General features: G+C 33.7%; 3 protein-coding genes across 7 annotated transcripts; 2 read left to right on the top strand and 1 right to left on the bottom strand.

Moving 5' to 3' along the window:
• Positions 1 to 15: 15 nt before the first annotated feature.
• Positions 16 to 2,812, bottom strand: LOC116345930 (probable G-protein coupled receptor Mth-like 14). 3 transcript variants are annotated; one of them, XM_031775727.1, is made up of 7 exons: positions 2,474 to 2,812; positions 2,069 to 2,392; positions 1,686 to 1,997; positions 1,171 to 1,589; positions 760 to 1,101; positions 412 to 456; positions 16 to 344 (listed from the first exon to the last, which is right to left on the bottom strand). In XM_031775727.1, the coding sequence occupies exons 2-7, from the start codon at positions 2,273 to 2,275 to the stop codon at positions 104 to 106; spliced, it is 1,566 nt and encodes a 521-aa protein (XP_031631587.1). In that variant the 5' UTR covers positions 2,276 to 2,392; positions 2,474 to 2,812; the 3' UTR covers positions 16 to 103. The 3 variants fall into 3 exon arrangements, with proteins under 3 accessions (XP_031631587.1, XP_031631588.1, XP_031631586.1); XM_031775728.1 differs by having other exon boundaries at positions 2,069 to 2,373; XM_031775726.1 differs by having other exon boundaries at positions 2,069 to 2,812.
• A 1,452-nt stretch (positions 2,813 to 4,264) lies between these two features.
• On the top strand, positions 4,265 to 7,691 carry LOC116345611. The gene is made up of 5 exons (XM_031775088.1): positions 4,265 to 5,540; positions 5,678 to 5,932; positions 6,088 to 6,371; positions 6,446 to 6,589; positions 6,675 to 7,691. Exons 1-5 carry the CDS (start codon positions 5,182 to 5,184, stop codon positions 7,178 to 7,180), a joined length of 1,548 nt encoding a protein of 515 aa, XP_031630948.1. The 5' UTR covers positions 4,265 to 5,181; the 3' UTR covers positions 7,181 to 7,691.
• A 981-nt stretch (positions 7,692 to 8,672) lies between these two features.
• On the top strand, positions 8,673 to 20,882 carry LOC116345610 (KN motif and ankyrin repeat domain-containing protein 4). 3 transcript variants are annotated; one of them, XM_031775086.1, is made up of 10 exons: positions 8,673 to 8,761; positions 11,593 to 12,038; positions 12,109 to 12,310; positions 14,529 to 16,506; positions 17,158 to 17,454; positions 17,522 to 17,756; positions 17,838 to 18,098; positions 18,175 to 18,327; positions 18,497 to 18,543; positions 18,618 to 20,882. In XM_031775086.1, exons 2-10 carry the CDS (start codon positions 11,598 to 11,600, stop codon positions 18,820 to 18,822), a joined length of 3,819 nt encoding a protein of 1,272 aa, XP_031630946.1. In that variant the 5' UTR covers positions 8,673 to 8,761; positions 11,593 to 11,597; the 3' UTR covers positions 18,823 to 20,882. The 3 variants fall into 3 exon arrangements, with proteins under 3 accessions (XP_031630946.1, XP_031630945.1, XP_031630947.1); XM_031775085.1 differs by lacking the exon at positions 8,673 to 8,761 and adding an exon at positions 8,864 to 9,177; XM_031775087.1 differs by lacking the exons at positions 8,673 to 8,761; positions 11,593 to 12,038; positions 12,109 to 12,310 and adding an exon at positions 14,189 to 14,415.
• The last annotated feature ends 243 nt before the right edge of the window (positions 20,883 to 21,125 follow it).

Below are 21,125 nucleotides of genomic sequence, written 5' to 3'. Positions count from 1 at the left end.
ATCATACGAAAAAAAGTAAAAATAAATTAATACCCATAATTTTACAAAAATAAATTCAAAGAAATTTGTTTTGAGTCGAATGTGTGAAAGAAAATATATGAAATCAATCCAAAATGGTAACACTGGTTGTCTTGAGCGATTCGAGTTCGTTAAGTGCAGCGATGTCAAGTGTGCCTTTGGCAATCCACCACCGCTTTATCATTTTCAATGGCTTTGGTAGGCAAACGAATATTATGAAAATAAAAACACCCTGCAATGCAATTAATACATCAAAAAATGCAAATGGTGACACTCCATCGGGCGGTTTTTCTATATTGATATGAGAGGTGAACATTTCGATTATCCTGAAAATTGACAAAATACGGCTTGTGTTAGTCTTATGTGACATAAAAATGGAAATAACCAGCTTACATGCATATCGACATCACAGCAAAAAGAAACGCGATACTTTGTGCGCTACAGTTAAATTGAGAAAAAAATTGAAAAAAATTAAATAATGTGAATAACGATCATCTTTGTGCAACGTGTGCATAGTTCAAAAGATCCTTTCAAATTTCTAGGGAATTTCGGATGGAATGAAAACTCTCTTTTTGCTAGAGGTTTTTCCAAAAACAATTCTTTCAATTGGATAGAGTGTTTACAAATTTTGAAATGATTCATTCTTGGATCGCCAACTTTAGAAGCTATGACCGTGTACCAACAAAATCATTCACTTTTATAAATAAATAGAAAACTTTTTGTGTGACTACATTTACTTACGTTTGTTTCATTTTAAAAAATTCTTCATATTCGTAGATGGCTTGTATGCCCTGGCTATTATTGGGTAAATTCGGTTTTGTTGTGCCAAAAATATAAAGTGTCACTAAAAGACTGCAAAAGCAGAAAAATAGCAGGCAAGCGGCCGGCAGAATAAAGTGAATAGCAGTAAAATCGTCAATATTATGCTGCCCTTTGATGTAATACAATGGAATGCCTAATGTGTTTTGTGAGAAGGCCCAAAGAACTGGAATAATTGGAAAACCAAACGATATCATGGCATAAATTTTGAAATATTTATCTTCGGTTTTTGTTGAGCAGGAACTTTTATATAAATAGTTGTAACTGTAATAACAAAAGATTACCATCATCACGGAGGAAAGGAAAAAAAAGAAGCACAAACTCAATACTTACGAAATCTTAAAACAAATATCAAAACACAGTACGTTCAACCAGCAAATGCATGCCAATAGAAAATACTGTATTACATATGTGATTAATTGTGATATGTTTGGTTGCAATTGAATTATACTCAAAAATGAGTACGAAATGGCCAAACATATGCAATGACATGCTAATGATTTTCCATGAAAATCACGCAGTTCATCGATTTTTACGTAGAAAAAGGCGGTAAGAAGAAGACACGGCACCGAAATCAGTAAGCATGTTGAGTATAAATATGCTTCAGCACGCAGCACACGCTGATGATGACTTAATTTGCGATAACATACGATTGCATACAATTCACCATCGTCTCGATCCATGTCCAAACAGTAATCGTTATGCACTTCATATCCAGTAAAATTTTGATCAACCGATAACAATGAACCATTCTAAAGAGAGGAGAAAAAAATGCGTGCCATCATTATGTATTTATTCGATGACACGGTGACGTTCGTCGTGGGTGTGTTAACTTAATAGATTCTTACTTGAAGAATATAAATGGAATCCCCATGGCTTTTGCCATACAAAACCATTTTATTCAATGGATCTTTGTTGTTGCCGTTGCCATCTGTCGCACATGCGCTGCCAAATTTGTAGTTCAAACGTGGTCCGCTCTCGTTGTCTTCAATGCAAGACTCATAAAATGTCGCATTCAAAACGGAGATCTCAAAATTTAATGTTTCGGCCGCACATTTTCGTCCATTTTCATGTTTTTCATAATTTTCACCGATCGGACAGCATTTACGAACAAATGAGTGTTCAGGCGAATACTTTGGTTGTAGGTCATCACTTAAAATCTACACATTCCTCATAAAAAGATACCAAGATTTTAGGACTTTTATTAGGCCATTTGTTTAAAGAAAATTACTTGGAGTCCAGCACAGTCCGTGGTATTTTCATCAACCGTGGCCAAAGAACGCCAATGATCATTGTTTGCGATATTTTTTGGAATGCCATCAAATCTAATTGCAGCCGATGACACATTCTTCACTAATTCACCGGAATCGCTGGATGTGACTACATCGGTCACAAGAATCAACACAAAACTAACAAAAATTTGGCGATTGCATTCCATTTAAGCTATATTGCCTTTCACACACTTCGTACACAACTATTTTTGTTATTTTCTTTTCACCAACGCTCAGTAGATATATTCAATCTTAATTGATCCATCTACAAAAAAATGTTCGAACTGACCTTAATATCATAAATATACTAGTTATAATCACTCTGAGCACAATGTGAGTACAAACATTAATCAACTTATACTCACACAACGTGTTTATTTTTTTTATGTGACGCACATGCGAATTTTTTCGAATCAATTATTTTTTTATTTTGATTATAATAGATTGAGACACGCACACACACATAACATTTTTTTTGGTGCCGCAACATCAACAGGTTTGGTGAAATTTATAAAGTGTACTGAAATTATTTCAACTCCATCCGATTGCTTTATTCATAAATTCGTGATGACGAATGGATTTTTTCGTCTTCTTTGAAACTCTTATGGATTTATCTGTATTGTTGTTTATTGAGAAATTATCTTATCTTTGCTGTGAATGAATCGGCAATCAATGCGAATTGAGTCTATTTTGTCTCTTTTGCGCATGAACTAATCGATTTCAAAAGGTTTAGTTTTTTTTTGTCGGCCAAAGATAAATTAGCGTTTTTGTGATAAATACATTGGCATTTTTAATGACGAAATATTAGATCAGACCAAGACTCGCTTTATTTCACGGTCTCAGTTTTATTTTTGTGATACGCAATGGCGATTTAAACGAAGAAAATTAATATTTCAAGTATTTTTTTGATCAAAAATTGAGACTACCTGATTGATCTTTTTTTTGGGTAAGCCCCTCTCACTAGCGACAATATCAAATATGCATAGTTAATAAGACGTACTTTTCGTCGAACTGCTGATTTTTTTTTTGAACGTATCTGTACCATTTGGCTCCCGAAAGAGACCTTGTGCACTTTTTTTCAGTCAACCACGTGAAAATGAATCATCATTTTATCCGCATATATTTCACATCCTGTAAGGTGTGAATGATTCATGCTTATAGCATTTTTAACGCAAATACGGATTTTATCATTTTTCGAATTATTTGCATTAAAAACATGATCGAATTTTTTTTATAAATATGTTATGGGGGAAAATGGCATCAACTAAAACCATTTTCATAAAATAATCGTAATATGCATATCAAAATAATATTGAACAATTCCAATTTGAATTGTGGCAACTTTAAGATGCTTACATACATTTTGTGTAAACAAATTATTTTCAAAACATTACCAAAATATTCGTGTGTGTACAAATCTACAGCCATGTTTATATTTTCATTCATGAAACAAATAAAAAAAACCGTAAACGGGCAACGACCGATTTAAAAAATAAGAATCTAGCTGGAAATATCGTGTCCTTTTAAATGCGTATATGCTACAAACAATGTACGTTATATGCAATACAGTTTGTTAGGGGTTGCGCAAGTAACTAGAGTGTTCTGAATAGAAAAAAAAGAATGTTTTTTTTCTGTACCCTTGCTATTCCAATATGGGTCATTTCTCGTACAATACATGGAAAACGAACCCTGCATTAACAATAAGATATAACTTAAAAATTATAGCATGCGCCTCAACAAGCTTCTGCGCTCTTTCTATTCACATTTATTATATACATACAAATAAGAACGCATGCGCGCATACACCAAGACACACACACACTCATACGCACAATACAATTATGCTGCTCAAAAAGGGAAAGAAAAAAAAGAAAATGCAATCGAGCAGAGAAATACAGCCAAAAACCTACATGGATAGAGCTGAGCACGATGCACCCAAGCGCAATATAATAAAGTTAAACGAAATGAACAAAACACGGTAGTTGGATAAATGCGCAGGCACATGATATATTCACGATCCCATGCCGAAAATGAAGGGTCGAATATTCCATACAAAAGTATGAATAAAGACCGTCATCAAGTCAGTTCATGGTTGGATCATCGTTTCAATTCGTAAATATACAATCAAACGATAGTCGCGTCGTGCTCGGTCGACGCGCCGCATACTTCATCAACAAAATAGACGCGGTGAGTGGGAATACATAGACAGTGGCATACAGGGCATGCGCACAATATCAGATTTAAGGAACTGAACATATAAAATCGAAAGAATATAGAGGGTTTAATCTGTGCAGTTTTGTACTTTGTGCTGCATTTGACGCGCAAACTGGGACAACGCACGCATTTCAATTCCCATTTCCAACAGAGAAAAAACGAAATTATTTCGTTTTTTATTTTTTGATGAAATAATAAAAATAGTTTGCACTTAAGAAAGAAGGATTAACCACTTTGAATGGTGAATGGCATAGAGCCGCCGGAATATTAAAGTGATTTCGTGAGAAGTGAGAATAAATTTCAAATCAAATTGAATTTAGTTCAATTTCAGTGTGATTCAGTGACTTTGGTAAAGTATAACAATAAATACCATTGAATTTGCGTCTTCGGTCGTGGCTTCATTTTTCTCATTAAGAACTCAAAGTGTATCCCACAAACATATAACTTGTCTGCAATTGAAAAACGAATCGAGAGAAGAGAAAAAAAAAGACAACAGTCACATTTTGTGTATGTGTTTAGTCGGTTTGGTATTATTGCGTCTTCTTATGACATAAATACAACCTACCGCTCTATCCGCTATAGTGTGTGTGTATCGTTCGTTCTTTCTCTCTGTCAAACTCAGTCGATACGTGACAGTGTATGCAGTGCGGAATATACTATATTTGAAAAAAAAGGGATACATTATGAACCAAATAGTACCGTTGTTGTGAGGTTAAATACACGCTAATATATCTATATCTATAGAGAGAAAGAGTGAGAGTACACATACAGCTCTCCTTCTCATTTGACTATACTTCGTGTTAAGCGCGTGTGTATGTAAGTCACGCGTATGACAGTTAATCGTCGTTGAACGTAGAATATGAGAAATAAAGTTGGTCGGCGAAAGTGTGAAATGTGGATTTCGAATAACAAAGTTTTAATTGGTGGCGGTATGAAGAAGCCTCATGCACGTAATCCAAATTTTGAAACCGAAGAAACAAAACTACTGATTTCATTATGGGGTGATCCAAAAGTGCAAAAAACATTGATAACTACACACAAAAAGCATCCGGTGATTGCGAAATTAGCAGAAAGTATGCGTGAACATGGATACCATCGGTCGCCAGAAGAAATAAATACGCGCATTAAAAATCTCAAGTGTTTTTACAATCGCATTAAAAAAGATATGGAAATGGGAGTCTCATCAGAGCCACCAAGTTGGAGACATTTTACGGCAATGTATGTATATGTAAACAAAATTCAATTCAGCATTGAGCAATGCTCGTCTGCGTTGGTCCACATCGTTCAAGTTGACTAAACAACATTCAAATATATTTTTTCATGCATTTCTTTTCTCTATGCACGCTCATATTTAGGGATGAGATTTTAACGCGACCGATTTTCGGGAATCGTGTACAACAACCGCATTTACAAAATTTACAACAGAAAAACGGCGATGACGCTGAACCAAAAGATTTAAGACCCGAAGATTTATTGGAAGTTGAAGAGGAGGAAATGGACGACGACGACGACATGGACGATATGGATGATTCAATTGTGCCCAAAGAAGAACCTATTGATATTGATGATATGGAAGAAATCGGTGGCGATGGAGATAATGACCGCAATGAGTGAGTTATTTCAATAGAAAATAAAAACTCTTTATATTTAATAGGTAGCTTAATGCAAATGCCAAAAGTTGAACATAAATTCATTTATGTGATAGTGAAATATGCTTCTTGTGTCGTTTTATTAATTTATAAAAATGAGTATATTCTATTTTTAGCCAAGAAATCGATGATGTCAATGATATTTTTCCGAAATTATCAGCATACTTACAATTAGCCAGCAATTCAGCGCTCAAAGGAGCCACAAATTCGAATGCGACAAGTAAATCGCCTTTATTGCTTGATATAAAAACATCTCCGCCTTCATCACCAATATCGGAACCAGCTTCGCCGAAAAGTCCGACCACACCGTCGGCCACCACAAGTGCTTCAACAACTGCATCGAACTTAACGGCAACTACCACCGTATCAAGTAGTGCAACAACTCTTGGCGCCAATAAAAGTAAATAAATCTGAACAAACCGAAAAATGTCATTCTAATCAACGAATATTATTTTCATTTGTTTTCGTTTACAGTTTCTTTGGTACCGACCAACATTCTAATGAAACCATCGGTCAGTGTACAATCGAGTACGGCTCAATTCAGTTTCAAGCCACAACAATTTATCTGTGCAAAACCATCGGGAAGTACTGGTACCGTATTGACTACGACCAGTAATGGTATGCCGATGAGTTTTTTATATGTTTCCGATTACTTATCGATTATTTTAAATTTTATTCTTTTCTTTTGTGATTCCCCCCTCAGGTATGCCGATGAAAGTGCTACTGGTAAATACGTTGCAAAAACCAAACGGTGTCACTTCAGCAAATACAGTATCGGTTGCGGCAAAACCAATCATTTCGACACCATTAACAACACGATCTCTAGTCAATATTCAACCAAAGCCGGCGGTTGTTCAAAACAGTACAAACAACATTGCCCAAACAACATACCAAACCCGTTCAGCAACGGCTGCAAATGCTCAAGCAACGAAAACGCAAACATTGCTTTCATCGAATAAATACTTGTGCTCAGGTTCATCAAATACAGCCGAAACGGTAACAAAACGTCAAGTAACATTCAAACAAAAGACAACGCCAGGTTTTCGAACGTATCTCAGTCAATTGGTTCAAATTCAACGAGAACGTCTTGAAATTGAACGAGAACGTCTTGACTACGAACGTAAAACCGGCGATAAAATTCTTAACATGATAACATCACTGCTGGATAGCAAAACAAATACCGACACCAAAGATGAAACGAAGAAGTAAATTTAATATCAGATTGAGATAAGAACAACAACCAGAATAACAAATCTATGCATTCCAAGTATTTTCTTTTTTTGATTTGAATGTAAAACAAAGACACACCTTCAACGTGCTCACGCTTTCTTAGAACTAGAACAGAAACAAACAAACAGAAAAAAACAAATAATAATATTGAAAAAAGAAATGTGAAGAAAGCCGATTTTTCCCCACTATCATTTTGCTTGAATTTTTCGTTAATTTAATACACAAGATCTCTTCTATCAATGCGTGTACGAGTTCAATCCTTTTTCTTTTCTTCATGTGTGTAAAATCTTAGTTTATGGACGAACACAATAATGTTCCAAAAAAAAACAGTTTGATATTTTACCAAAAACCAAATGAAATCACATTGATTGATACAAAAATTTGAAATTTCTGAAAAAAAAAGTATAATTTTTTTTGACCAAACATTAGAAGAGTATTTATTTACAAATTTTGAACTCACACTACTTGTGACTACTTACAATACATAAGATTATTTATTTTTATTGCTTATCTGAAAGCGTAATCTTTCAAATTATTTTTTAAGAATTATAAAATGGATTAAAATTCAAATAAAATTTAATTTATAAATAATGCATTCATCTTTTTATTTCATTTGATTTTTATTTCTGCTTGGAACCAGAGTATTTTTTCTGTTTTTTTTTTATTTATTTTTGAAAAGAATCTTAATTGGAATTATCGAAATATATTCCTTATTTAAATTGTCTCTCAAAACTTGGAAATAGCAGAAAGTTTTTTTAAAAAAAGTCTTGAATTTGTCTTGAAACGTTGTTTTATTTGATTTTTTTCATTTAGTTTTAAATTAAATGAATAAATAGAACTATGCGAATAAAAGCAATTACGAAGGGCTTTAAACCGATTCATCTTATTTTTGGAATCCTCGAACTGTATTTGAAAAGAAAAAGATGAAATAAAAGGAGAAAAATCATTCATCGTTGGATTTCTTTCATCAAGAAAATTATTAAAATTAGAACGTGTGACAGAGCGTGTAAAGCCATAAATGCTGCGGTTTTAAACTTGTGTCATCACATACCGATTTAAAAAGAAATAAAAATAAATAAATAAAAAAAGCACATACACCGATTTATGTTCACAAATATACATACACTTCGTTGCGTTGATCGAGGCAAACCGTTGAGCTGCTGCAAGCAAAGGTTTCGCATACACATTTCTCTGCGATATATATGCGATCGATCGTTTGTAGTTGTAAATGATAGAGAGACGCTCACGCAACAAACAACATTTCTTGTCTAACATCAAGTCACTGTTGAAAACGGCAACGACAGAGAACGGCACGTTGGCAATGTGCGAGATAATAACAATTCGAACATAAATAGCAAACAACGTATTTTTCGGTTGTAAATGTGCACAAGTGTTTGTGTGTTTTTCTCTCTCTCTTCTTTACAAAACTGTCCTCTATCTCACAGCATCGTTTATTTTTTTTTTCGTATTTCTCTGTGTACTGTGTTTGCCAAGTATTGCTTTGATAATGCATTCCGTATAAAATCAATCGGTTTTTCAACATATATATAGATAGATGTTGTAAGTGTATATAGTATAAAAGCAAAAAAAAAAAAAAAAACACACAAAATATGATGCTCGATTGTTGTTCGTTCATTGAAAAATTAATCCATTAATGGTCTAAAAACACCAATCTTCGGTGTATAATATTTGTGAAGGTGTTATGATGCGACTTGGTGTGCCGTGTGTTTTCACGTTTAACTCTCTCGATCAGTTGTATGAAAGAGGCTGTTGTGCACACACATTCTAGTGTTTTCTAAGTAGTTTATCGAATCAGTTGGCAATTTCATTTTGGAGTGTTGAATTTTCATCGTGTTGATCTCCCAGAGAGAGTGAGAAAATTTATAAAAACAAAAAAAACATGTTTGGAAAGTTCATTTAATAAACGTAAAAAATAGTGCAATAGTAAAATCAAAATAATCATTTTAAATCGAAAAGTGCGTATATTCTTTTCTTTACAATATTTTAAATAATAATGAAGTTTTGTTGCTTTTGTTTGTTTTTGTTGGTCATACATGAGCGACGAAATGAGTTGCTATGTTTTCAATACGAATACAAATTAGATAAGCAACTAGTATGAAAAATACTGATTCAAGATTGAAATAGATATTCTTATACGATCATAACGACGCAAAGGCTGCTAAAACCGCGCATAGTGAAATACGAGTGCACTTACACCTGCATTTGTCGCTCTTATACGGTGCTCTTTAGTGTTGTGTTTTGTATCGTTGTATGTGTGTATATGTTAAACAACATTTTATCCATATCTTGTGTGACATTCATACATCTGCATCGCCGCATATGATTTTAAACACCTATCAAATGCATCAAAATTCATCGAATTTTCGATTGAAACAACAAAAATGTGATTTTGTTATCACGAAAAAAATGAGTTCTGATAACATTTATCGGCGATTATATCGGTTTCGGGTGAAATCCAATTTAAATGACGTTCATCGAATAAGGTTTCATTGCGCAAAGCATTTTGTGTGAAACAAATGTAGTCGTAGCAACCGCGGTAACTACAAATGTTGTTGCTGTTTTTTTCGGCTGAAATTAGTTTACGCTGTTTTTTTTAATGTCTATTTGTTATTGACGGAGAAACAGAAAAGAAAAACCTTTATGACACATGCTTCAAACGAAACATGATGACATTTGGTTTTTCATTAAAATAGTTTCTAAAGCTGCAGCACTTTCACTTTTTGACAAATTCTGAATGCACCACAGCAAACTATTACATGCTCATTATTATGTTCCATTAGAATCCAATTATTGTTACGATCCAAAGTCTCTGAATAAAGCCAATTTTGACTTCAAACAAACATCTAAAATTATCTCGTATTTGTGAAACCTGACGAAAAATATCGTTCACTATTTGGAGGTTTTGATGTAATTCAAATGTTAAACCGAAAAGCAAACGAAAAACAATACGCCAGCTCTCATTTATTAGCCTTTTTTTCGAAAATTACAACATAACAAGCAATAATCATTGTTTGCTATTCGATAATTGAAAAAGTCGCACTCATATTCAAATATATAGAGTTGACATACTAAAAAGACACACATTCTTTCCGATCAATGAGCGACTCGAGCACTTTGCAGAGTTGGAGTACCTGCTTTTTTCATAATTTACATGTAAATTCAAGCATCTGCTGTGTATATATTGACTAAAAAAGCGAAAAAAAAAACACATAACATTTAACAAATTTGTTAATCAATACAATACACACAGAGTCACATACGTGCTTCATTTTATTCCATTGGAATGGATGACGTAATGAACGAGTATTGTGGCGGCCAACCAACGATCCTACGGAACAATTTCAACAAGCTACTTTTAAATATCAAGATGCTAATTTGTTCGATTCTGCATAGAGGTGTTACGTTATTGAGATTATTAATTTTCATCATTCGTGCTGCGCATATAAACATTTGAGTATGTTTCAAGAAATTGTCATAGACAATGAAATATTCATTGTAATAATTGAAAAAAAAAACTAAGCAAAACCGATATTTTCAGGCAAATAAAAAACAATATATTATTTCAATCGGAGATAAAATGGTATAAATAATTTGATAGATGCTGATTTACAGCTTCAGGACATTTTAAAGCACCAACATTAAGATCCGCCTTCTTTTGTGTGTTATGACTTTTATTTCAATAACAATAATAAAAAAACAACTTTAATGTGTTTATTTCTAGTTTTCAAGAGAGATCTCCATTTTATCAGAAAAAAAAGAACATTCACCGAAGAGATACATTGTAATTGAGATCTCAACATACATTTTTGCTCGTCAAATAAATAGGCGAATTAACTCATCGCCATCACTAGTAACATGTTACTGGTTTTTTGTTATTAAAATTGGAAAGTTTAAATGTTAACAAAATAAGAGCGATGAAAAAATTATATCGATGATTGTGTGGGTGATAAACTACTAAAGCAACACGAAAAAAAAATTAGAAGAAAATTTTTGTGTGTGGAAGTGTCGAAGAAGAGGGGATCAGCCAGCAGCAGTGTCTGGCAACACACTCAATCGAATCTATGTCAATTTAAAATTGTACACATTTTTGTTTGATTTGTGTCATTTGATTGCTTGAATTGTTGAATGCTCTATATTTGGCGTTATTTATAACGTCTTTGACAAAAAATGCAGAGTCAAGCCAAAAATATAAAATGATACTTCAATAAATATTTATCGCAAATATATATCTATGCTATGCGTTCATTGTTTCCAAAATGAAAATTCATTTTATGGATATTGTCCAACAGTAGAAAAAACAACAACAATTATTATTTTACTATTTTAAACGAATTAAATGTTTAATTCTCAATTTCGATGCACACGTGTAGGAACAATGTCGTCATCATTAGTGCTGGGTAACTATGAACAGCCACAGCCCACTCAAATTCAAAATAAAACAACATCATTGTCGCCCATCACCTATGAATTCTACAGCGAGCATGAACAGGAGTATTATGAAGGGACAACAACATGTTTGCCATCGGTCACACATTCAACACCAATCAAACCGGCGGCAACAAATCAGAAAAAACTGAAACGATGCACATGCTGCCCATTCGGTTTTCACATTGATTTGGACTTTATTCGATATTGTGAAGAGTTGGCCGCCAATGGAAAATGCGTTTCAAGTAAACAATTGGATCGTCGCAACAAACGACGGCAACGTAAGTCATTGGAAGTTATGCTCGGTTTTGAAGATCAATGGGTTTTGGATTTTGAAAAAGAACAACGACCATCCAAACAACATAAATCCAATTTTGAAACATTTTATGAGGTAAACAGAATTTGTATTACTTACATTCACGTTGAAATGTTAAACATGATTATGATCTAATTTCCAATAGGTTTGCGATGAATTAGAGCAAAAAGTTTCGTCCCCGTATGAAAATGTTGACTCGGCCAGAAAACTAGGTGAAAATGACAAAGCCATTGGACGACAGCAAGACGATTTTGTGAATAGCATACTATTCGATGTTTATTCAGACTTTGAAAGAACACTGGAGCGTGCATCGACCCGAAACAAAAGTGAAAAGTCAAAACAGAAAAGTGAGTTAATAACTCAATTAATGAGTTCTAAATAAGCGTATATTTTATTTTACGTTTTTCAGCCGATATAACGAGAAACTGATGTGGACAATTGTTCATTAACTCTTATCAGTTTCGCACGGTCCGTCACAGAAAATTAATTTAAAAAACGTACTTTCGTTTCAAGCTCGAACTATAGAGATATATTAAACTGATTGTCTTTTTTGAAAAACATCGAAGTTCTAATGAATTTCTTGAGCTATAAAAATTGTTACTTTACTAACAATTTTATACCTTAGCCTGATTCGAAAAATATATGTATTTTTTTGCTTCAACAATTTCATCGAACATATATGTGAAAAATATGTTTGACTTATTATCTTTGTTGATGGATAAAAACCTTTCACAACGAACATCTAGGTCTGACAATATTGGTATTTTTTGATCCAGTCCAAGTTTCTGTCATGTATACTCAATTAGAGCCATTGGATCTGACATTGGCGAATCTTAACGGGGTTAAGACCAAAAATCGATAGGAGTCCACATGAATATTGATTCTACTCTTGATTCTACTACTATAAAAGTTCACGGGACCAAAATTAATGTGCTATTTCTCTATTTTCGCTTAAAAACCTTAACACCTTGAAATGTTAAATTCCTCAAAAGAATTTTCTCGAAAAGGCCATTGTAGTGTAAATTACATTCTCGGATGCAAAATCGCTGGATGTTCTTAATTTAAATTAATTTTTTTTCATCATCATTATCAATTTCGTTCCATGTTCTCCTTGACAGAAATATGTATCTATTTAACAAAGCTCCTTTGATTGTTCCCAGATGTTTTGTTGTTTTGCAATTCCAAGGTAGAATTTCCATCAAACTTTTTTAAATTGCCACTTTGAGACAGAATTGTGCATAAGCAAGTGGTATCTTTGGTGTGATTGTTTTTTCAGCTGAAACAGTGTGGGAAATAGGGTGTGAATTTTATACTGTAAAATTGAAAAAAAAAATCAAGTTGCACGAAATTTTGGTGGTTTTATCTCCAACCTCAATGCGTATTTGAATCATTCTACTTGATTTATTCAAGACTTGTTCGTTGAATTATATCAACATATACACATTTTGCCGACTCTAAGAAATTCAAAAACTTATAAGATCGAACCACCCTAACGAATCAGTCAGTTCGTGTGATTTCTTATGAATTTCAATTTATTACGAAAAACAACTGAAGTGAAATCGCCCACTGATAAGAATTTGATAAATCTCTTGAAAATTGACGTAACTTTAATTGCCAAAGCACATCTAATATTGCAAATGTGTCAACAGTTGTAATTAAGTGGTTGATCGTCATGCGAGTGCTATACTTATTTTAATCAATAACAGTGACAAGACAACGTCTCTGAATTAGAAGAAATTGAACAGAATTAAAATGATTTAAACTTCAAATCTATTTCAAACCACAAAAATACAAGTATCTGCATTTTTTTGAAGGCTAAAATCGTGTGAGTGTGTGATAAAATGTTAAAATCGAGAAAGAGCAAATTATTTTATTTTGTGTAAAAATGCGCCTTCGGTGCATCTATTCAAATGTGGTGTACGCGAGATCATGAAATGCTGTACACACACAAGTGCATCATATACATCACGTACGTGTCTATGTAGTATGTGTGGTGTGTGTATAAATGTTGTACATATGCAAAAACATTACAAACAGAAAAGAAGAAAAAAAATAAGAAACATACGCCAATGCACAAACGTTTTTCCCAAACATACAGAGAGACATTCAAAATGTGCAGTTGTTTTGTACTTAAAAAGAAATAGTGGAGAGAAAAAAATTGCAATCAAGCTCAAAGAGGTAACAAACTGCCGTTACTTAATCAAATATGTGTATACTTGATCTGTTCACATAAACGCCACCACCAATCATCACACACAACATTATGACAACATTTTTGTTTTAATTTATAAAAAAAGAGTCGAGATTGAGACGTAAGCAGTTTTCACTTGCTGTGATAACGTTTCATTTTGATTGTTAATCGCAACAAACGCAACAAGTAATCATCTAATTTAGTGAGCAATGAGTTTTGTTCAAAAAACCTATAAACGGATTAAATCACGTCTTAGCTTTGGTAACATATCTAGTATATAATTAGAACACTGAGAGCATTTTGTTGTCAATTTCATTAGAACTTGATTAATTTTCTCTCTCCCTCTTTTTTTGGTTTCATTTCGGTTTTATTAGGTTCTTGTATATCCGGACACGAATCGTATGACAATGAAAAACAAGTTGATTTGGAAAATGTTCACTACTCACCGAGTTCAACGGAACGATCGCCAGTACAGTATACACAACGAGCTACCTCGCACAATGTTCATCAGCAAAATATTTTCACCGAGGAAATTCACGAGGAGATTGTTCATCATGTGACTGAAACGAAGCAATCAGAACCTAAACAAGCGTTTAGCACGAACGATGCTGAATTGAGTCCATTGAATTCGGACGTATTTAATGTTGAAATTGATAAACTTTCATTGGCCAATCGCGGACTAAGCGACCAATTGCAAAGTGTACGAAATCAATTGAGCGATAATTTGAATCGTGTACGCGATTTTGAAGAGCGTGTAAAATTAATTCCAAAACTGCAGCTTGAGTTGTCGGTTGAAAAGGCGGAAAATCGTGATTTACATCTTAAACTTCGGGCATTGGAAAATGCACTGGAGAAAAAGAAACAATATGAACGACAATTGGAAAGTGAATTGGCTAAGGCCAAAGTGGATTCAACTACCACCACCACCATTACCGAAACAACGGTGTCTGAACGTGGCACGATAAAACCGCCACATCGGGTATGCGCCACATCATTGGAAAGCCTTAACATTCGATTTTCACCAAATAGTTTTATTAGTTCAAATGAATCGTATAAAAATGGTGATAGCAGTTTTATGCAACCGCCACCGCCATCCACCCAAAATGTAGGCTGTATGACAGCAAAAACCGTTTCAAGAGACGTTGGCACTGTAACAATTCCGCTGCAAATTCCCACACGAACAATGGCAATAAATACAGATATAAGCGAACGAAATCCATTTGTTGAACTACAAAAGAAGCCAGTCATGCATAGTGTTAGTGTACAAAGTGACCATGAAACAGTTGAAATACCAAAAAGAACGGTGGCAACAATAACAGATCGTGAACCATCACCGCCGCCACCAGTACAAAAATATTCAGTTGCCGTCATGGCAATTCCAAGCGTACGTACTAGCTCATGTATGGCCCGACCCGAAATAAGATCCATTGGAGTCGATAATATATTTGAGAAAAATCGAACACGCTCCTTCGGAACGGATCCCATTAAACATCTCGATGAATCGACGGCGATTGATTCACCGATATCGCTTAAATTACTCGATGTGCCGAAATCAATTGCTTTGTTAGCGAGCGGAAAAGAGCCAGTAAAACCGGTTGAAAAACCGAAAGAATTCCGTTCAGTGGGCATTCAAAAAACTCCTAATGTAATGAACAAATATAGTCAATGCAAAGAAAAATTGATTGAACCACCACCACCACCGAAAATACCAACGCAAACTGAAGCAACCGATACAAGCGATTTAACATTGCACATTAATCGAGGAGTTAACACGGATGCCGTCCTACCGAAGAAAAATCGCCTCACAAATACCGATCAAATTTTAACGGAAGAAAAGTCAACAAACACTTTTGACACAAAAAAAACCATCACCGCAAATTCAGCGACAAACACGGATTTGACGGAGTCCAAAAAAGAAATATTGAAATATGAATTGGAACGGCCACAAGAGCCCAAATGTTATGATTGTCTTGCAAAGATTGAAATCAAACAGAGAACGATTATAAAGAATCCGAATAAAAAAGAGAGCAACATTAATATCAAAACAGCGGCATCAACATCGATGGCGGAGGAAATGACAACAACATCAAAGACTGTTACAGAGTCAACAACGTCAACGACGACGAAGACAACAACCGAATCTCAAAATGAATCACTGCAGAGCACAACCCAATCGACAGACACACAGTCACGAATTCCTCGACCTACCACACTAAATAGTCCACGCATGGACCGAAAGTTCACCAGACAAAATACATACACAATTCCATCATCCTCCTCTTCATCCACTTCACCCCCTCCTACTTTTCAAACGGATGCAACTGATCCGTGCCCAGCTGAAGTTTATTTATCGTAAGTATGATTTGATGATTTTTTTTTCAACATTTTTTCTTCGTCTTCTTTCATTTGTCTGCTAATGACATGTTTTTGGCAATGTATGACTGCACGTAATTAATTTGAATAATGCATTTAATGAGCATTCATTCATTTTTGTGTATATAATAACTGTGTTGCTATATCAGATGCAAACAATGAAATAGTTACATTGAAACAGATTGTGACTAGAGCGCATGCGCTCACATAACAGAGACCGTGAATATAAACGTCATTGTTTTGGGAAAAAGGAAAAAAAAAACAAAATTGGTGAATGTTTAGCATATCAAAAATTATTATTATTTGTTTTTCATTTCGAATTCTAACAAAATTAAGATTTAATTTTTGTTCTTGTACAAGACACTCTTCAATGTTTCCATATCAATCGTTAAATAAATTGTGAAATATATAAATATCAAAATAAAATCGGTTATCAATGGTTGAATACAATAAATGCGATGATTTAAAGGAACAACAAGTCATATCACATTTGTTGAACGGTGTCGCATTATCAGAGCACTCACAACAAATTGATGATGCAAGCAGTCAAATGTATAATACAATTTATTGTCCAAAAAAACAACAAACAGAATATTTTTTTAATAAGTTTTACTCTTTTATCGAATGCAGTTCGTGCAGTGCAGCGTCAGCGAAATCAAAACAAATTCATTCAAATCTAAGCCAAACATCGTCACATCGAATTTGCAGTGAGGATAGAACCGTGAAAGCAACTTCTTCGGTTGATTCAACGGTGCTCGCATCCAATTCAAGTGATGCGTCGAAGAAAACACTACAACACGGTACAAAAGCAGAAAGCCACGATAAATCAATTGCCGATAATGATGAGCCTGAACCACTGTGGAGCAACTCAATGAAATCGTCATCAACCTATTCGCATCTAGTCTCATCGGCCAGACCAAGGCAGAAGTATGTATTTATATTTGTGATTTTGACTCTCGAACGAATTTTCAAATCAATACGAATTCACTTTCAGAATAACACCATCGAAAGAAATGCAAGCTGCCTTAAAAGTAATCAATGATTCATTGTTGAAGGGTCAACACCTGGCAACAACATTAAAAAATGCCAACAAAATTGTGCAAAAAGAATGGTTTCGAATATCAAGCACGGAAACTGCACAACCCTTTGAAGTCGAAGATTATTTGGATTGTTTTGAGGAATTTTCACCAAATTTATTAAAATACATGGTTAACTTGACCGATGCAAATGTATGCTTTATTTTATACGAAATTTGTTGAAATCGTAACGTATTGGGAATGTAATCAAAATTTACTTTTGTGTTTTTTTAGGGCAATACGTGCATGCATTACGCCGTTTCGCATGGAAATTTTGATGTGGTATCGATATTATTGGATTCCAAAGTTTGTGACATTAATAAAACGAATAATGCGGGATACACTTGCGTTATGTTAGTTTCGTTGGCCAAATTAGATGCAGCCGAACATCAAACGGTCGTTCAACGTCTATTCCAAATGTCCGATGTAAATGTACGCGCCAAAAAACATAGTCAAACTGCATTAATGTTAGCCACATCACATGGAAATTATCAAGTATGTTTTATGGCCACCGAATTCATGAATGAAATCAGTTTAGATTCGTACATATGCTAAAATTAATACATTTCAGATTGTACGCATGTTGCTAGAGGCCGGCGCCGATATCAATATTCAAGACGAAGATGGCAGTACAGCTTTAATGTGCGCGGCTGAACATGGGCGCATGGACATTATCAAGATTATTTTAGCCCAGCCGGATTGCGACAGCACAATTCAAGATTTGGTAGGTTTTAATTCTTTATATTGTATTTGTTGCCTTAAATGAATGGTTTCAATGTTATTCGGTAAATTTTTCATAACCAGAAACTGTTATGTATGTAAGAAGGGGCCACTCTTGTTCCAATTTAGTAATTTGATTTAAAATATTAAAATATTCTCTTTTTAAATTTCAGGATGGTAGTACGGCGCTGAAAATTTCGTTGGAAGCCGGATATCGAGAGTAAATTCAATAATTTCATGCTACATTTGAAACATTCGTGCTAATTTGATGTTTTCTTTTATGTATATTTGCAGCATTGGGGTGCTTTTGTATGCTCATGAATATATGATTAAAAACAAGTCGCCATACACATCATTACGTAGTGGAGGCCGAAGTCGAAAGGCTTCATCTTCGTTAACTTCGTCCACAAATGTGCTGCATAGTCACAGCAATGCTGAAGGTGGAAACACATCTGGATCCAAAATGGACAACAGCAGTCATGATAGTCAAACTAAGTAGAAAGTCAAATGCATTTATTGCATGGTATATTTTTCAAAGCATGTCTCTAACGAACAAAATATAACGAAGCTATTTTAGTTTCCCGTGGGAAATTCTTGTCAAAAAGTAGGAACTGATACAAATTTCGCACATAAATATACAGAGTATCGACCTAAATTAATTCCAAGAGTCTTGAACTATTTATATGTCTGTTCCGTGCACTAAAGTCAATTTATAGAGAACTTTTCGACCTAATGATTCAATTTTTCTAACGATTTTATATATACTTTGTGCTATATAACTTGTGTTATGACTGCATCTAAGTCACACTGATTGAACGAAAATGAAAGATTAAGATTCATTGAATCGCGTGTTCAAAAATCGACATATTGCCAAAACGTAATAGTTTTATTTTTCAAATACACAATCAAAGAACATGTTGCATTTTGTATCGGTTTTATTGTACAATTGGTTTCAACCAAGTGCCAACAAATCTATGCATATGAGCTTGTAAATATCGTGGCAAATGATACATTCGATTTTTAATACAACAAATATGCATTAACACATTTTTTGTGGTTTTGATAATGTCAAAAGAAAATTTTTCTATTCTTCGCATTTATTTCAGGACAATTTCAGTTTTTGAATGAGCCATATTTTGCCACCTGTATTTTTAATGTACAATTGAGTTTAAATAGACTCTGTATAATTGTGCATCAACTTTTGCCTCTTACAGACATAGCTTTTGCCAACTTCTGTTGTGATGTTTAAATCATGCCATAAAGGTCGGCTTCAAGATTATTCCAAGCTTAAGATATTGTGAAATTGAGCTCAAGAGCTTATAAGTCATACTCCCGTGGCAACATTCAGAGCTATCCATCCACACTGAACTTATAACCTTGAGAAAGTATGTCACAGCGTAATTAGTTTCAAGACAAAGTTTGCAGAAGATTTAATATCACTTTTATAGTATTATGGTTTGATGGCCCTATACAGTTTTTCGTTGAATTATTTTTACACTAAATACTAGAGCGTGAAAATTAAATAACATTTTCCATATTTTAATACGTAAGCATAAAAGACAAATTTGACAGTGGTGCCTCCGTTGGGATTCATCGATCATGCATGCTAGCTAAAAGAACTCACCTATATACACACTAGTCTCAACAGTCACTTTGGCTCGCATGTGTTGTCGATGGTTTTCGAGGAGTTTGCCACCAAAAACATTCATATAGAGGCATTTCTTTTGGAATTCATTCATTTTCAGTTTGAACGAAAAAAGAAACCATCACTCTTTCAAGTGAGGTCAGGAGCAAAGACACATTTAAAAGATTTATTTTCTTTGATGAATAACAATAAATATTAAACGAGATTTTTTTCTAATAATATCACAACGTAGAATTGTGTGAATGTGAAATCGTAGAATTTTGAGTGTTTATATCAATGTTTAAACGTTTGAATGTTTACCGTACCGTTTACATGAAAATGTATTGTCAAAATTTTAGGCTATTTTTTAAGCAAATCACTAAAATAAAATCTGTTGAAAGACATTTGTAACTAATTATTTTCAATAAGTACGTAGATTGTTCTAATAATATTATATATGTTTAATGGTTCTAAACTGTAAACGTGTCAGAGAGATGTTTAAATAATAGTGCGGTAATATTTTAAAACTATTATCTCGAAAAATTCCATTCTATTGTTTCAAATTTATATATAATATGTAATTGAAATCAAGTCCATGAGGAGTTTATAGAAACTCTATTCAAGTAAATGTTAGTGCCTTCAAAAATGTTCAACTTGAATGCTATTTACGAACCAAGAGAGTTTGTTATTTCATTCAACATGAATCAACGATGAAATTAATGGATTTTCGCATTACAAATTTTTGAAAGTAAACTTATGAACAACTTTGAAAATCCTTTTGTGAAATGATTGACATTTCCATACAAAAGAAAAACTCACTCACTATGTCACACAATTTTCACAGTTGTTCCGAATTTTATCACAAATCAATTGCTTGGTAACATGTAAATGAATTTTTCAACAACAACAAATAAATGTGAAACATAAATCTAAAACGTTGTTTTTATATTTCTTTATGGCGATTTAGGTTAACACTTATTTTTGGCTATAGATCTAAAAACTTGACTTTTGGTTATTTTTGACTGGAGCAGATGAGTTTTGAACAAATCAACAAATTCAAAAAAAAAATAGTTTCTCCAAATCGTCGATGAAATGAATAAAGCGATCTCTTATATTCCAATAATTATTATGGTTTCTAATTTGGTAGCCCTTATTGGTATACTTGCTTCTTTTTTAAT

This window comes from Contarinia nasturtii, unplaced genomic scaffold, assembly GCF_009176525.2.
Source record: "Contarinia nasturtii isolate CC-2019 unplaced genomic scaffold, AAFC_CNas_1.1 Cnas_scaffold_1371, whole genome shotgun sequence".
In the NCBI taxonomy this organism is placed as follows: domain Eukaryota; kingdom Metazoa; phylum Arthropoda; class Insecta; order Diptera; family Cecidomyiidae; genus Contarinia; species Contarinia nasturtii.
This window is presented reverse-complemented; position numbering and strand designations above follow the sequence as displayed.

What these genes read in the sequence shown, in the direction of transcription:
- LOC116345610 (XM_031775086.1), top strand. Translation starts at nt 11,598, where the DNA reads ATGTCGTCATCATTAGTGCTGGGTAACTATGAACAGCCACAGCCCACT. An exon ending in TCGGCCAGACCAAGGCAGAA is followed by an intron (nt 17,455 to 17,521) that starts GTATGTATTTAT and finishes ATTCACTTTCAG; the next exon opens with AATAACACCATCGAAAGAAA. An exon ending in TTGGAAGCCGGATATCGAGA is followed by an intron (nt 18,544 to 18,617) that starts GTAAATTCAATA and finishes GTATATTTGCAG; the next exon opens with CATTGGGGTGCTTTTGTATG.
- LOC116345930 (XM_031775726.1), bottom strand. Translation starts at nt 2,275, where the DNA reads ATGGAATGCAATCGCCAAATTTTTGTTAGTTTTGTGTTGATTCTTGTG. An exon ending in TTTTTTAAAATGAAACAAAC is followed by an intron (nt 457 to 759) that starts GTAAGTAAATGT and finishes ATTTAACTGTAG; the next exon opens with CGCACAAAGTATCGCGTTTC. An exon ending in GCTGTGATGTCGATATGCAT is followed by an intron (nt 345 to 411) that starts GTAAGCTGGTTA and finishes GTCAATTTTCAG; the next exon opens with GATAATCGAAATGTTCACCT.
- LOC116345611 (XM_031775088.1), top strand. Translation starts at nt 5,182, where the DNA reads ATGAGAAATAAAGTTGGTCGGCGAAAGTGTGAAATGTGGATTTCGAAT. An exon ending in AACTCTTGGCGCCAATAAAA is followed by an intron (nt 6,372 to 6,445) that starts GTAAATAAATCT and finishes TTTCGTTTACAG; the next exon opens with TTTCTTTGGTACCGACCAAC. An exon ending in ATTGACTACGACCAGTAATG is followed by an intron (nt 6,590 to 6,674) that starts GTATGCCGATGA and finishes TTCCCCCCTCAG; the next exon opens with GTATGCCGATGAAAGTGCTA.